The 16,816-nt window shown below is 52.7% G+C and overlaps 1 protein-coding gene across 1 annotated transcript in view; it reads left to right on the forward strand.

Moving 5' to 3' along the window:
• The window catches only part of ANK1 (ankyrin 1), a 287,181-nt gene that overhangs the window by 214,497 nt on the left and 55,868 nt on the right, over positions 1 to 16,816 (forward strand). Inside the window, exons 10-20 of the mRNA XM_075556616.1 lie at positions 295 to 492; positions 2,128 to 2,226; positions 2,666 to 2,764; positions 3,194 to 3,292; positions 3,839 to 4,036; positions 4,570 to 4,668; positions 5,467 to 5,565; positions 10,520 to 10,717; positions 12,739 to 12,837; positions 15,054 to 15,152; positions 15,407 to 15,505. Coding sequence (XP_075412731.1) covers positions 295 to 492; positions 2,128 to 2,226; positions 2,666 to 2,764; positions 3,194 to 3,292; positions 3,839 to 4,036; positions 4,570 to 4,668; positions 5,467 to 5,565; positions 10,520 to 10,717; positions 12,739 to 12,837; positions 15,054 to 15,152; positions 15,407 to 15,505 — 1,386 coding nt within the window. The remainder of the gene's footprint in view (positions 1 to 294; positions 493 to 2,127; positions 2,227 to 2,665; positions 2,765 to 3,193; positions 3,293 to 3,838; positions 4,037 to 4,569; positions 4,669 to 5,466; positions 5,566 to 10,519; positions 10,718 to 12,738; positions 12,838 to 15,053; positions 15,153 to 15,406; positions 15,506 to 16,816) is intronic.

Consider the following 16,816-nt stretch of genomic DNA (forward strand, 5'->3'; position numbering starts at 1 on the left):
AACACAGGCCTGAAAGTTAGCTATGAGCACGATCCGGCCAATACAAGAGGAGGCGGTGGTGGTACCATGACTAACCACTCCTGGTGGAGACTGGGGTGGTCTGGGCACTCTTCACAGGAAGGATGGGCCTGGCTGGAATCGTCTGTGGGGATCTGGCTGGGTGGAAAGGAGAAGGCTTGTAGTCATTGAACCAGACTCACTTCAGGAGCCAGGCGCTTGGAATTCTTGTCCCAGATTTCCCTGTTCTGCCCCCAGAAGCCTTTGTGATTGCTTCTTTTTCCCTTTCTCACCTAGAACGGCTTGTCCCCAATTCACATGGCGGCTCAGGGAGACCACCTTGACTGTGTCCGACTTCTACTGCAATACAGCGCAGAGATAGATGACATCACACTGGACCACCTGACGCCACTCCACGTGGCAGCCCACTGCGGTCACCACAGAGTGGCCAAGGTCCTTTTGGATAAAGGGGCCAAACCAAATTCCAGAGCCCTGGTGAGTGGGAGGCTGGTGGAGAAAGTTTGGAGGGGTCTGGACAGAGGGAGGCAGGGGGTGAACCCCAACGGAAAGGCGACAGCTCTTACCTGCTGGTGCCTGCTTATGCTCAGGAGGCAGGACACTGCCGATGTAGCTAATAGCTTGCTTTTCATTCACCTTCCATAGTCTACTCCATTTCTGGCCAGGAGTCCGGTAGCCATGACTCTAGGTAACAGGCTGAGGTCGAAGGCGGTTTGGGCCCAGAGATCGGACTCGGGCGGCCGTGCCCATGGTGTGAATGTGGAGTGGACCTGGCCTGGAGTTTAAGGGCAAGGGCTTATTAGACTCAGACTGAGTTTTATTCTTGCTGTGGGTTGTTAGGCTGCTTACCACAAGATTGGCAGTTCAAACCCACCAGCTGCTCTTGGAGAGAAAGATGAGGCTGCCTGCTCCAGTAACGATGGAGAGTCTCGGAAACCCTATTTATAGAGAATGGATGGGGAGTCTGAGAAACCCTACAGAGAGAGAGGGCTGCGGGCTTGGAATTAACATCAGTAGGCAGTGCCTTTAGGATGACTAATTACCCTGAGACAAACGTGCTTCTCCTTCCTGGGGGCCTGACAGTTGACGGTCTCATGACACTGGGAGAGAGGTGAGTTTAGAGCTAAAGCAAAGTCCCACCTGTGCCTAGGGCTCTGTGCCCTGCCCCAGGGTCTCCCGGGGCTCTGTGAGGCAGCCCACACCCATGATCCTCACCTCCCCCAGGCCACACTTAGAGGAGGAGAGATGAGGGCTGAGAGATTCTCCAAGAATGGTAGGCATGACTCATTCAATCATTCATTCAAAATAGCCTTCGCCACAGCTGGCATCTGGGGTCTGAGAAGTCTTCCTTGTAGGGGCTGCCCTGGGCAGCATAGGATCTGGGCATCATCTCTCTCCAGCTTCCACCGAGCCCTGGAGACACGGTGCGTTGAGCGAAAGGTCGGTGGGTGGAACTCATGGCTGTGTGCGCCCATAAAGACGGACAGCCTCGGAAACCCTAGGCCCCAGGGGGCAGTTGTCCTCTGTCCTGTGGGCTTGCTCTGAGTAGGAATCAACCCGGTGGCAGCGGGCACCAATACTAGATGCCAACAGTAACCACACCCACCACACACAAGTGACGAGGATCAAAAGGTCTCTGAACATTGCCAAGTGTCCCCTGAGGGGCAAAACTACCCGCGATTGAAAAACCATTGTTTGAAAGTGTAGAGAGTAGTAAACTGAGACACACACACAAAGATACAAAATCCCTGTCTTCATGAAGTGTATATTCAAGTCTCTCACTTCAGAGCAGAGCTGACACACAGAAACCCATTTTACTAGAATGACCCCTGGTGTCCGGCAAAGGAGTAGGGTCTGCTTCGCAAAGGTGTTCTGTGACTAGACATTTCCCTGCGAAGGTGACTCAAAGCAGCAGGCTCGTGGAGAGCGTACAGCGGCAGCTGCCTGCCCTAGGCTTAATGTGGCTTGTTTCACACCGGTGTTTTCTTCTCTGAGAATCCTCCCTAAGAGGCTGTGGCCCAGGTGGCCTTCAGGCCAGGAAGGTGAGAGGCTGGGTATTCCTTGGGCTAGTGGGTAAGCTCTCTTGCTTGTCTCCCATCGCGTGGGCTGCAGAATGGCTTCACCCCCTTACACATCGCCTGCAAGAAGAACCACATCCGGGTCATGGAGCTGCTGCTGAAGACCGGAGCCTCGATCGATGCCGTCACCGAGGTAGGAGACTGCTGCAGAGGAGCGTAGGCTCCCGGCCCGAGGTCTTCCTCCATTAGCGCGCGTGGGCTCTTCTCTGGGAGGCGGTCCTTGCACCGGGGCGTGCGCACAGCTGCAGGGGTGCATAGTATCTGTGGGAGATCAAAACTGGCATGCGGACGCGCCAAGGAATTACCAGGGATGACTACGACGGGGGAGTCTGGGTCACTCTTGGCCAGCATGCCAAGATCAGATGCGATTTTAACCAATGGTCAAAATAGGCAGAACTTGGCCCGCAGTGAGAGTCCTCCAACTGCTTTGTGGAAAGCCCACCCACCTCATTCACCGCCTTTTGCAGTAGAACCATCTGTGGAGACCTGGAGGCACCATTTGGTCTCGCTGTCGGCCTTCTTTGATGGAGGGGAGATGAGCTCCTTTCTGATGCCTCTCTTGTGTGTTCCAGTCCGGCCTGACGCCTCTCCACGTGGCTTCCTTCATGGGGCACCTTCCCATCGTGAAGACTCTCCTGCAGCGGGGAGCTTCGCCCAATGTCTCCAACGTGGTGAGTCCTGGCGGAGCAGGGCTCTGCCCTCTGGGACAGAGGACAGTATGCAGCCTAGGGTGAGCTTCAGGCTTGAGGAGAACATCCTCCGATACGGATACTTCCCACGATTGACACTCCATGGTTGTAAATGTCTGTGATCTTAGGGGGTTTCACTTGGTCCTTCTGTATGTGTTGTCTGGGAATACGTGTATATTGCTTACCATGTGTTAGCACTAAGATTTACTTTATATCTCAAACACACACACACATACAATGCACATACAAACACATACACAGCTTCACAGGCTAGAAGCTGCTCGCTGGGCTAACTGCACCTGTTGGATGAAAACTTGCCAAGATTCTCCAAGCTGGCACCTTGCAGCTCCATGTGTGTCCCTTTGGAAACCTGGCATGCCTCTACCCTTCTATAATTTTGTTATTTTACAGAAAGTGGAGACCCCGTTACACATGGCAGCCAGAGCAGGACACACCGAAGTGGCCAAATATTTGCTTCAAAACAAAGCCAAAGTCAATGCCAAGGCCAAGGTGAGTTCCCGAGCTGGGAAGGGACGGATCCTGGTGTGTAGGTAATTCCAGTAACAACGTCCCCGTAGAGGGCTGGCCACACTGCTGGTGGCACAGAGCGCCTCACGCATGTGGCACTAAACTCTCAGATCCGACATCTGTGGGTCAGAGAGCTATGTTCTTTTTTAAAATTATTCTAAAACCCACTGACCCTAAACCCATAGGGCTTCCTTGGCTGTCCTCTCTATGGAGGGAGATCACCACGTCTCTTCTCTTGTGGAGCTGGTGGGTCTCCACTGCTGACCACTTAACCACTGCCCCACCAGGGATCCTGAGCCTCTGACTGGTTGGGTGGAACAAACAACTAATTTGAATTATAAAATAAGGTAGCAGATATTGATGTCTATAAGTCAGAGACCTGATTTGAACCCCAGTGTTTCATCCGACCAGCTGAATTACCTTGTGAAAGTCCTTCTCTGGGCCTTCAATCCCTTCTTTTTAAATGGAAGAGCTGGAGTAGGTCAGCCCCATGCTCCCTGGTCTTTTTCTCTCTTGCCCGGGGTACAGGATGACCAGACGCCGCTCCACTGTGCAGCTCGCATCGGCCACACACATATGGTGAAGCTCCTGCTGGAGAACAATGCCAACCCCAACCTGGCCACCACCGCCGGGCACACCCCACTGCACATTGCTGCTCGGGAGGGCCATGTGGAGACAGCGCTGGCCCTTCTGGAGAAGGAAGCATCCCAAGCCTGCATGACCAAGGTACAGCCTTCCTCCTCCTTCCCTCGGGAAGCCACGGGCCTGTCCCAGCTGGGCTTGTGTGGGCGGCGGGGGTTCCTGAAGCATCTGGCAGGATGGGCACCCACTAGCTGACATTGGGGATCCGGATACGCTGTTCTCCAGAAACAGTGGTGGGCGTGGTGTCTCATGTCCCCACCAGCCATCATCTGCTTCACGCAGGGCTATTTGTTGGCGAGCACTGCTGTAGCCAAAGCCTGGCTAGGTACTGGGGATTCATCAGAGATTCGGACCCAGCCCCTGCCCTCAAGATGATAGCACTCAATAACAATCTATGCGATGGCTTCGTACCTCCAAAAACCACCTTCACTGCCCTCGAGGCAAGGAAACCGCTCATTCCCGAGGCCCTTGACCTCTTGGAAAGATCCGACGTCGCTTTGCCTTTTGCTTTGCGTGGCATCTCTGTGCCACTGAGGGTGGTGGACCTCCTTTGCCATGGGCCCTCTGGGGAGACAGCTGCGTCTGCCCGCCGTCTGAGGGCCTGTGTTTCTCCTCAGAAAGGATTTACCCCTCTCCACGTGGCGGCTAAGTATGGGAAGGTCCGCGTGGCGGAGGTGCTGCTGGAACGGGACGCACATCCAAACGCTGCTGGCAAGGTGAGTCCCCGGTCCCTCCTGCCCTCGAGTTAGAGGGAGGAGCAGAGGCTGAGGGACAGTAGGTGTGGATTTTATCTACGGCAGGCGCCTCTTTTGTCTGCTTTTTTCATGGGCAGCTCTCTCTGGAGAGGGGCCTTTGGACAATCAGATGGTTCTGCCAAAGCCCGTGCCATTTAGAAAGAGCGGGTGGCCTGGGCCGAGTGCAGGGATGAGTCACCCCGTAAGCACAGGCTCACTTGTGTTTGCAAATCTGTAGTGAACAGTTTCACCCATAATGCTGAGGAAACCCCGCAACCGGGTGAGGTGGGGGCAGACAAACAGCAGGCGGTCCTCAAAGCAGACTCTTGGATTCGGGGAGGAAAATTGGAATGGGTTCCCTGCAAGCTGGGAAGAGAGCACACACAAGCCTGCACATACCTTACTTCCTGGGCAATCCAGCCCTGAGCATGTGTTGATTCGGGACTCCACAGGAAAGCTGAGGTTGCCCCAGGTCAGCTGGTTGTGCTTTTGGATTGACTCCACCTCATGATTGACTCTGGAATTCTTTTTTCACCGGACACTTGGGCGTTCCATGGTAGAAATCTCACCTTCCATTCCTGGAAGACCCAAGTTTGACTTCTGGTCAACACAGTCTAATTTCAAAAACCAGCCGGTTCTGAAAGCCCCATGGGTCACTACGATCCAGTCCCGTGGCTGGGTTCAGTTGGATGCCGCACACCAGGGCAGCTAGCCAAAGGACCCGCACAAAGCAACCCGGCTGGAGTGAAAGCTGTTCTCTTTGTGTTTTGTGCCCCCTAGAACGGCTTGACCCCGCTGCATGTGGCTGTACATCATAACAACCTGGACATTGTCAAGCTGCTGCTCCCCCGGGGAGGCTCCCCCCACAGTCCTGCTTGGGTAAGGCCTTTCTCCACAGACGAGATGTTCTTATAGGGTTGGCCCCGGCAGAGCAGGCCACCTGCCCAGCTCTCCAGGGATGACTGTCTCGGAAGTCACTGAAGGAATTTTGTGTTTTGTTTTTATTTTGACCTTTGAAATCTCACCTTTCATTCATAAATGTTACCTGCCATCTAAGGCTGCTAGTTGGGGACCAAGAGTGGGCGGAGAAATAGGAGACACTTCTTCGCAACAGGTTCCCAACCAAGGTGGAAATGCATGGCCAAGGTGGTCCCCCAGCAGATGCTGGTCATGTGAGTTTTGTAGACTGTCAGAGTCCAAGACTCTCCTGGGGGAGCGGTGAACCCACCAGGGCTCAGAGATTCCAGTTCCCTGGGGTTTTCAGAAGACCAACAACAACAACAACAAAATCTCATTTTTAAACCAGCTCAGCTCTAGGGGGTCTCGGTGCTGGCTGGCTGCCCTGTAGCCACAAGCATCGCTATATCCGCAGGGTTGCAGGGGTGCCTTCTGGAACCTTGAAGCCAGGGATCCATGTTGAGTGGAAAGAACTAACCCAGATGTCTTTCTTTGATGGTTTCAGAGGGTGGTGTTTCAGGTGGTTTCTGTTTGCGTATTCAACGAGGCATTTCCTGGGGAAGTCCATGTTACATCTATACCCAGAGTGCCAACCTCACATCTGAACTGTGCTGGTTCCCTGCAAGGGCAGCCGGCGCATGGAGTGGGCAGGCTAGGGCGGAGATCTTGCCAGGCGGTGGGATGAAGGCCAAAGGAAACGGGGGTTTGGGGAAGTCCGCTGCCTCCTGTGGGAGAATGGAGGTTGCTGAGCCTTGGGGTCCTCCGTGTATATATATACAATGTAGCGTTTGTAAGGGGGCAGGTGGGAGGGTGCTGGGGTGCTTGGGGGGTGGGCACGCAGAGAGGCGAGGCGGTGGGAGAGACCGCGCAAGGCTGAGACATGCAAAAGACACGCATGTCCGCGCAGTCAATTGGCAGCGGCATCAGTCGCTGCTTTAGGGGAGAGCGTGTTGAGAAAGGGGGCCCCAGGGGAAGGTGGCGGGGGGTTCTAGCTGACACCTGCCGCCTGCTCAGCGTGAAAAGCACCGCAGCCTGGTTTTCCCCTGCTCAGGACGCATGCTCATCCCAAGCAGTGGCGCTTTTCTGCAGACGCAGCACTGCCCGGTGCGCCCCCCTTGTTTCCTGGGGCGTCTGCCTCTGCCTCTGTTGTAGGAAGCCCCGCGTCCCCGTGTGGACCAAGCCAGCGGCGCTGCTGAGCTGCCGAATTTACTCCTGCCTCTAAAAATAAAAATCTGGACTAACCCCTACCCCCACTCTCCCACTTACATAAAAGCACCCGGAGCCAGGTTCGTGATATTTAAGGCGAGCTAAATCCAAGCACAAACACTGTACAGATGGGCTTTGTTTCCATGGCAAGAAAAAAAAAAAAAGCTTTCCAAAGTCGTCTGGCAATTTTGTAGAATTTCACATGCAAATCTCTCGGCAGCCCAAACCCACCCTCCCCCTCTCCAAGGTGGAAGCTGAGCTTGTTTGCACATCCTGGCGGATTCCGCTCAGGCACGGTCCTTGCTGGGTGAGCTCATTTTCCCTGGGAAGGAGAGCCTTTTGCTGGCATGCCTCCCTTCCTCCCCAGCCTCTCTGAGACTCTCCCCATCTTTCACTAGGTAGTTGCCCTTTGTCCTTGTCCCTGACAGAAGGTCATCCATTCCCTCCACATTTGCTTCTGAGCAGGCGCAGAGGACAGACGGTGCCCTGAGACAGATGACATGTCCTGCTATCTGGGTTCTCACCCCAACCCCGGGGTGTCTGGGTCAGGCTTACCCTCGGCCAGGATATTGTGTTGTTCTTGCCAGCATCCACAGTCACAGCTGCCCAAGGGCTCTGGGACTCTTGACGGCCTTCCTTGATATCCTTCCAAGATCTCCATCTCCCGCCAAACCAACCCAGTGGCTCCGAAAGAGAAAGGCCTGGTTAAGATAAACCAAAACCAAACTCACCGCCATCAAGTCCGTGCCGACTCCTAGTGGCCCTGCAGGACAGGGCCCCGGCCCTGTTGGTGTCCAAGAATGTCACTGTGCAGGACAAGAATGACCCCGTCTTTCTCCCTCGGAGTGGCTGGTGGTCTCGAGCTTACAGTTCGCAGCCCAGCTTGTGACCACTAGGCCACCAGGGGTCCTGTCCTAAGGATGGCAACCTCAAAAGCCCAATGGGGTGGCTCTGTTCTGTCCCTTGGGGCCTCCTCCCCCCCCCCCCCCCGGCAACAACACTACCCTAGTTGTTCTCCAGTAATGCACACCCGCTCTGAGCCTGGCACCAGCACTGTGCGCCACCTGCCCCATCGAATCTTGGCATCTTGTCCTGACAGCCCCACTGCGATCCCAGTTTGAACAGCTGAACCTCCACTCCTGCCCCATGTCCCAAAGCCCCAGGGGCCACAGCAGGCAGGAACCCAGGCACCAGCCCCCACCCCCACAATTCCAAATCCCAGGTATGATCTACCTACACCTTTTGCCTCTCCTCTTTTTGGATAGTCAAAAATCCTTTTGCCTCACTCATTTTATCATCATTAAAATGTGTCACTCTTGCTACATGTACACAACGGACAAAGGGGAATTTAATGTTTTCTCCTAATAAAGTTTGAAAGGAGGAAACCAGAACGACTTACATGCTTCTTCATAGAGAGGTGCCATGTATTCAATTTAGCTCTGGGAGTCAATTATAGCTTTTCATTTCCCCATAAAATCTCTTTACAGACTGACTCTCATACCCCCTCCAGTGCCCTCCATTGCTATAAAACTGGGGTTTTTACTCTATTGAGCCCAGAGAGTCCTGCCCAGAAGGTGCTCCCTCAGCCTACAGTGCTCTTAGGTCTTCCCACCCGGACAAACATGGTTTGTGGACCAGCAGCATCAACTGGGAGCCAGTCGGAATTGCTGAATCCTGGGCCCTGAATCCGAATCCGCTGTTTAACAACACCCAGGCGGCTTGTCCGCCAGCTTAGCTCAGTGTCTGTTGCTCACTGCTCTGCACCTCTGGACACGGAGAAGAGTCTGGCGACCCTGAGTCACGCCAGCCCGTTGGCGCCATTCCTTCCAACAGCGTGTGCTCACTGCGTGCCTCCGAGTCGCATTTCGGTAATTCTGACAGTATTTCAAACTTTTATTCAAAACAGTGCTATTGTCTACTTACTTGACGGTGCAACCCTAACTTTCATGTGCACCCAGAAACCCAAAAGGATTGTGTGACTCTCTTGATTGCAGTGGTCTGGACATAAAACCGGAGTATCTCCCCAATATGCCTAAACTCTGCTCCAGATGAAAGGCCCCAGGATTTGGAATCAGATAAGACATTTATCATAGTTTGTGTCTGAAGGCAAATTCTTAGCATGCTTAGCTGTTGAGTGAAAGGTTGGAGGTTTGTGTGGACCTTGAGAGAGAGGCGTGGCCATCCATGTCTGAAAGCTCAGTCAGTGGAGCCCTGTGGAGCGCAGGTCTACTCTGACATGCATGGGGTCCCCGTACCCAGACATGACTTGGTAGTCATTTTGGTGGGGGAAGAGTGGTGTTTGGGGAGAGTTATTACCTGCCCGTCATGGAGTAAGGAGCTTTTCCAGACATGCGTTGTTTCCTTCATTGAGAAAGTCTTGCGATCCCCGTGTATCTTCCACTACCCCTCCCCCCAACTGTCAGCTCACAGCAGCATAGTTGATTTACTTCTGAGCCAAGCTCCTTACCCTTGTGGTAAACTTATAATGGCTTATGAAGCCTACAGACCGAACTCTCAAACCCAACTCAACTGCCATGGGGTCAGTGCTGATGCACAGCGACCCCCTGTGGGATTCCGAGACTGTAACTGTTTATGGGGAGTAGAGAGCCCAGTTTCTCTCCCTTGGAGCTCTTGCTGGATTTGAACTGCCGACTATTGGGATCGCAGCTGAACACATAACCACTACACCACCAGGGCTCCCTAGACCATACCCTAGGCAGCACTTTGAAACCATGATGCCAATGTTTATTGTTTTTTTTAATACCTTAGATTTGGAAAGTACTTTCATATAAATTATTGCACTTCATTTGGTGCAAAAATATTTTGATGCACACCAACAGTTTTGAGAAATGAACAAGTAGGTGTTACTGTCCACTTTTAAGAGATTTTTAAAAAGGTGGGGGTGGGGGCATCAAGACTGGGGAAGCGCTTGCTCCAGGTCACATCACTGGTTAAGCAAGAGTGAAATTAGGCCTGGTGCCTGTGTCCGCGGGTCAGAGGCCCAGTGCCTGCTCCTCTACGTGATGCCGCCTCGCTGCAAGCCAGCCCAGGGGGGCAGCTCTTGGCCCAGCTGCACAGGCAAAGAAAAGGAGCTGTCACTCACTTCCCTACATGATGTCACTGCTGCATTGTGGGTGCCATGGTGAATTGCACTGGCTGCTAACAGCAAGGTGGGCAGTTGGAGGGAGAGGGTTGAAACGTTCTGTTCCAATGAAGATTCTCCCTTCGGAAACCCGCAGGGTGGTTCTGCTCCATCCCCTATGGTAGCTCCGAGTCAGAATGGACTGGCTGGCAGTGAGTTTGAGCTTTTGTCGGATGACTGTGTCAGTCACGTTCCTGCCTCACCTTCTGTTGACCCATGGGCTGCCTAATGGAACCTTGACTTTTCTTGACAGACTGCTTCCCACCCAGCAGTTTGTCCAAGTGTGAAAACAGAAAATAGATTGCTTGAGACAGAAAGAAAAAAGGGAACAAGACGTTTGCCAGCTAGGGGAGCCTTAAGAGCTGTCTCCCAATCCAGTGAAACTTATTTGTTTGTTTACCTAAATTGCTCTCCCCGGTGATCCCAGCCCTGCACAGTGGGTGTCCAGGAAGACGATTTAAAACGAAGGCATCCACCCCTGTGGTGAGCTCAGCATCCCTGTAAGCAGAGTGGCTTCTTCTCTTGCAGAATGGCTACACCCCTTTGCACATCGCTGCCAAGCAGAACCAGATGGAGGTTGCCCGCAGTCTGCTGCAGTATGGGGGATCAGCAAATGCAGAGTCTGTGCAAGGAGTGACACCCCTCCACCTGGCCGCCCAGGAGGGTCATGCGGAGATGGTGGCCCTGCTCCTTTCCAAACAAGCCAACGGCAACCTGGGAAACAAGGTAAATGTAGCATCTTCCTGTTTTCCCAGAGCCTCAGTGTTGTGCGGGTATCAGCTAATGTGTTAGTCCCGGTAGACCAGAGAAACAAATCCAGGGAGACTCATATATATATAAAAGAGCTTTAGATACAAGAGCAATTGAATATTGAGAAAGCATCCCAGCCCAGTCCAGATCAAGCCCATAAGTCTGATATTAGCCCATATGTCTAATACCTACCTGTAAAGTCCTCTTTACATTCACGCAACACATGCAATGACACCGAATACAGGAAGCTCACAGGCCAGTGGGTGGAAAGTCTTGTGGATCCAGTGGCAGTGGAAGCATCTCAGCACTGGCAGGGGTCTCCACGTGACTCCTTCAGCTCCTGGGTTTTAGCGTAGCTCCATGTGTCTTGACTCCAGGAATGTCTCATAGGGAGTGAGTGTGTGGCCCACCGCCAGTGAGCTCTTTATCTCCTTAGACCCTCCAAATGAGGTCACCAAGGTGCGACACTATTGACAGGCTAAACTCCACCTCTTCACTCTGAAGTCTCAAATTGACAACAGGTTATGTAACTACTGTGGTTCACTAGACAAACTACCCAAGTATTGAGCCCCTCCTTGAATCCAGGTTCCAAGGGCTAGGGAATGATGGGTGTGTGCACATGTGTGATTGTGTGTAGCCCCTCCAGCCATGTTTGCATGGTTCCTCTCAGTTGTATCAAGGAGGAAACTGAGTCTCAAGGTGACATCATCCAGTCTACTCAGTGGTACAGCATAGGAGGAACCCCAAGCCTATCTGATGCCAAAGCCTTACTGGATTCTTCTACACCATTCTGCCTTCCTCAAGAATCTGCAAAGAAGTTCAATACTAAACGCTTCAAGACATCTTCCCCTATATAGGCCAGGCTCTGTCTTCAAGAATGTGTTAAATAATTTGAGGCAAGAAAATCATTTTCTGTGAAAGGAGGTTTTTTTTCAAATTGCTGACCTAATTCCAAGGGTGTCATCAGTGTCCTTGCATCGAACATGTCAGAGCGCCTGGGTCGGTGTGTTTGGCTGTGTATAGTCTCAGCAAGAACAGCAGGACACTAGGTTTAAAGATCTATGACACACACAAAAATAAATAAATAAAAATTTTAAAAAATTAAAAATAAAAAAACAAAAAAAATCAATAAAAAAAAAAAAGATCTATGACAACTGGCACACACACGAGAGGAGTTCGTTTTCAGACAGGGACCATGAGCAGGAAACTTCCCAAAACAGTACATACTCTTTGGGGAGGGTGGGCAGGTGAGCATTTTCCTGGGTGAAATGTTTATAGTTTCTTATCAGCTCAGGTAGAGCACCGGGGAGGGAAGACTCTCCCCGTGTTTGTGTTGTAGCACCTCCGTACGTGACAAGATCTCTAACAGACTGACCCTCCCTTGAGCAAGCTGTGGCAAGAAGTCCAAGCATCTGCTCTTCTCCTGCCCAGCAGCACCTTCCATCCTCTTGGCTCTGATGTGATGAATAAGCTGCTTCATTTAAACGGTGCACAGATGGGGCTTCTGAGTGTGGGACCTCAACTCCTTTCCTTTGCCTTTGAGAGAGATCTGTGATCGTCTCCATTTGCTAGATCAGGAAACCAGCGTTCTGCAGGTCACCTAAAACCACGGAAATGGGGACTGTTACAGTTGGAAGGTGTATTACACTCTATCGAATGGAAACCCTAGGTGGATATCTGGCCCTTCATCTGTGTGTGTAAATAAAGTTTTATTGGAACACAGTCACGACCATCGCGTGCTGGCCCTGTTTTCTCATCACCGTGAGAGGGCTGGAGAGGGCAACGGAGGCCTAAGACTGAAACTATTGACTGACAAAGTTGCTGACTCCTGTTCTAGTGGAAGCATCTTTTTCAATAAGGATGTTGAGGCTCAGAGGAGGGAGACTTTCCCCCACGGGCTTGCTGAGCGAGGTTCCTTTCCCCGAGAGCTCTTGTTAGGTGCTGGCACTGGAGCGCTGCATGAGAGAGACAAGTGACGAACATCTCTTTCTTTCCAGAGTGGACTCACCCCGCTCCATCTCGTCGCACAGGAAGGCCACGTGCCAGTGGCAGACGTGCTGATCAAGCATGGCGTTGCAGTGGATGCCACCACCCGGGTAAGGCAGGCAGCCTCGCTCCCGCTTCAGCCTGGTGTTCAGGTCTCCCCTTGCCCTCCCCCAGGGGCCATGCCCCTCGCCCCTCAGAGTGCTCTCTTCCATGGCTCCTTTCTTCGATGGCCATGGCGCTCTTCTGGGAGTCATTTGCAAAGAGTCTCTGTCCGTTGTGTGAGTCAGAACCCACTCGGCGGCATCGAATGCTCTCCCTTTCCAGGTGGAGAGTTTAAACCATTTGCTAGATCTTTGAGCCCATGTGGTGGGGAACCGAGGGGAGGGGCCCTCTGGCGACGACCGGAAGATCTTACCTCAGTAATGTCAGAATCACTGTTAGACGTCTCTGGATGCACGCAGAAACTCAGCCCCTGTTGCTTAAGGCTCCGGCTCCATTCAGCGAGCCTCCTGGGTGTGCACAGGGCCCGGGGAGGGAGGCAGTGTGAGGATCGCCATGCAGCCCCCCTCAGTGGTTCCTGCCCTCCAGCAAGACCTTTGCAGCTCTGTGGGGTGGAGACTGAGGGACAGGTGCAAACAAGGGGTAGCTGGTCCAAGAAGCTAACCGCTAACCGTGTCCCCTGGGAGCACAGAGAGAGGACAGTGTGTCCATCCGGTAGGAAGAGGAAGGCGTCCAGGAAGCAGCCTTGTCACTGGGAGGCAATGGCAGGAGTGTACTGAAAGGGAGGGGAGAGATTCTTTGAAAGAGGCTCCCTGAGGAGAGAACTAGATACTGTTGTCATCCCTTAGCATCGGCAGTTTTGGCGGGAATCAGCTCGGATTCTGAGAATGTACTAGGTCTTCGAGGCTTCTCCAGGGAAGGGGGGTGGGAAGGGCTCGTGTACAGTTTACTATTTGGGGGTTGTGACCCTGGAAGACCAGACACAGGGTGTTAGCACTGCCCAGAGTGCCCCAGAGCCATCTGCTGTTGAAGGTCCAGCTGTGGAATCTGGCAGAAGCACCCCCTCCCCAGGGGGTGGGGATACTTTCCACCCAAGAGTGTCGAGAGCTTTGACTTGCTCCACCCCAGGGACCAGCACAGGATCACACAGGACAGATTGCTGCAAAATCAGCTCCATAGAAGAATGATTCTCCACTCAGTTCAAGTTTGATCGCACTATGGCTAAGTGACTCAAGCAGTCTTTTGATGTTGTCACCCTGACATTTCAGGGAGCCCTGGTGGCACGGAGGGTTAAGTACCGAAAACTTGGTGGCTTAGCCTCTCTGCAGGAGGAAAGGCCTGGCGATCCGCTCCCCTAAAGGTGAATGCCAAGGAGACCCCACAAGGTAGTTCTCCTCAGTCCCATGGGGTAGCTGTGTATCGGAATAGACTTCAGGATACCCAAACCAATAGTATCCGCTGTTTCCAGTGTCCTGAGCCTGGCTCTTCTTGGGATCAGAGACCGATCGCCATGTGACCATCGGGTCTCATCTGAGCCTCGCGGGGCTCTTGCTCTTCCCTCCTTCTTGAGCGGATCTCCTTCGACTTCTGCAGCATGGCCTCTCCTGGTTTTCCTCCCGCCTCTCTGGGGCACTGACTCTCGATATTTGGGGAGTTCTAAGTATCATCTTAAGCCCCGGTGACATAGTGGTGACATGTCCAGCTGATAACCACAAGAACAACACTTGAACCCACCAGCCGCTCCGTGGGAGACAGATGACGTTTTCCTTCCACTCCTATAAAGAATTACAGCCCCGGAAACCCACAGGAGCAGTTCTGCCCTGTCCTGTGAGGTCACTATGTGTCAAAATCCACTCGATGGCAGAGAGAGCGAGAAAGTATGGCTTCACACAGGAGCGAGAGGACGCCATCTGCTCCCATGAAGATGGATCGCCTTGGAAACCCTAAGGCATTTCTACTGTGGCCTGTAGGGTTGCGTTGAGTCAGCAGTCCTTGGGCTCAGGCAGTTTTTCTGTCTTCACTGTCCCAGGGAGCCTCACTCACCTCCAAGGCTGTGAGCAATTCTGCGATGGTAGTTCCCAGATTTACGTATCCAGCGTAGACGTCGCAGATGTCGCTTGCCTAGATCTGAACCCGGACCACCTCAGGCCCGTGGTGTCTGATGGGAGCAGCAATACAGCTTACACTTGATAGCACCTGTCAGCCTTCCACTCTCCCTCTCAGTCAAGTACTTTGCCAGAATTTCTTTATGCACGGTCCACAGAGAGAGACTCTTGTTCTGGCCCGAAGGCCTGGTAGGCACCCATTCCCACCCCTTGTCTTTCAGATGGGTTACACTCCACTCCATGTGGCCAGTCATTATGGCAACATCAATCTGGTGAAGTTCCTGCTCCAGCACCGGGCCCACGTTAATGCCAAGACCAAGGTACGGGGGAAGAGGGGGTGCCTTAGAGCTGACCTCAGGGCGATGCTTCTTCAGCGCCAGATTGGAATGCAGCCAGAAGCTGGCCTGGGCACACTTGGGCCCTGCCAACTTGAAACTTTGATCTTGAAAGAGGAAGTATGGGGGATGTGTTTCCTTGTGGTTGCTTTTGTTGTGTGCAATAGAAGAATGAGCACTCGCTAGCGTGTGGGGACTTCTTTCTCGGACCTTACCAACACGCCTCCCTCACTTTATAGCTAGGCTACAGCCCCCTGCACCAGGCAGCCCAACAAGGACACACCGACATCGTGACTCTTCTTCTGAAAAACGGCGCTTCCCCGAACGAGATCAGCTCGGTGAGTATCCACTGCCTTTGGGCCGGGCAGCCCGGGAGACTGCCATTAACAGCGGCTTACGTTGGACTTCCAGTCGGAGCAGGCCCTCTGTAATCATGTTACTGGGGGCTCTTATGACATCGATTGTATCAGTCACATTTGTGCCTATGTTGCCATCATCACTTTCAAAACATCTTCTTTCTATTTGAGCCCTTGGTATCAGCTCCTCTTTTTTCCCTCTTTCCCCCACCCTCCCACACTCATGAACCCTTGATAAATTATAAATTATTATTGTCAAATCTTACACCGAACATTGTCTCCCCTCATCCATGTTATACGTTGATCATTGAGATCAGTTGCCCCTTTCTCCTCCTTCTCCCCCCACCTTCCCCTTACCCTCCTGGTATCGCTGCTCTCATTATTGGTCCTGAGGGGTGTATCTGTCCTGGATTCTGTGTGTCGAGAGCTCTTACCTGTACCCATGTACATGCTCTGGTCTAGGAGAATTTGTAAGGTAGAACTGGGATCATGATAGTGGGTGGAGGGAGGACGCATTAAAAAACTAGAGGAATGTTGTGCATTTCGTCAGTGCTACACTGCACCCTGGCGCTCGTCCCTTCCTTGTGACCCTTCTGTGATGGGATGTCCAATGGTCTACAGATGGGCGTTGGGTCTTCTCTCTGGGAGGAGTCACTCTTATGGTGCTGTGTCTGAGACCCGGGCAGGTTACTCCGAGACATGTGGTGATCAGTTTTCTTTCTGGTTAGCTGAAGGTCGTTTATTTACCTTCCTGTCGAGTCCCCTCCCAAATCTGTGCGGCGGCAGCCACTGTGGTACAAGTGAACACAAGTAAAAGTCTTGGGTGGTCACAATCTTCAGAAAGAAGGGCTTATATCAGTTCATTTGGGGGTCGCACTGTCTCTTAGCCACTCCCTGTCTGTCCGTGTTTGGCACCGAGGTGGCTTGCGTGCCTCTGCGATGCTGGGGCCTCGCGTCAGGTCAGAGCTGCCTGCTCAAAGAGGAGTCAACCTTAATGACGTGGACGGAGCGGAGCGTGGGGACAGACCTTCGTTAGCTGGTGCGGCTCAACTCAGCGTGAGAGACACAGTTGCAAATATCCTTTCCTTGCCAGAATGTGGATGTACAAAGCCTGAGTAAAGAAAATTCTAGAAGTCATCAGAAACAGAATGGAACACGTAACGACCGCTATCGTAAGCATCAGTGATCTCAAATGTACTGCTATTGGACATTTTCAATCGTACCATCATGTCGTGCCTCCGTCGAGAATGGCAAATTGAAAAGGAATAGTGTTGCCTTCCTCGGCTAAAAGAA

Source organism: Tenrec ecaudatus, chromosome 8, assembly GCF_050624435.1.
Source record: "Tenrec ecaudatus isolate mTenEca1 chromosome 8, mTenEca1.hap1, whole genome shotgun sequence".
Lineage (NCBI taxonomy): Eukaryota > Metazoa > Chordata > Mammalia > Afrosoricida > Tenrecidae > Tenrec > Tenrec ecaudatus.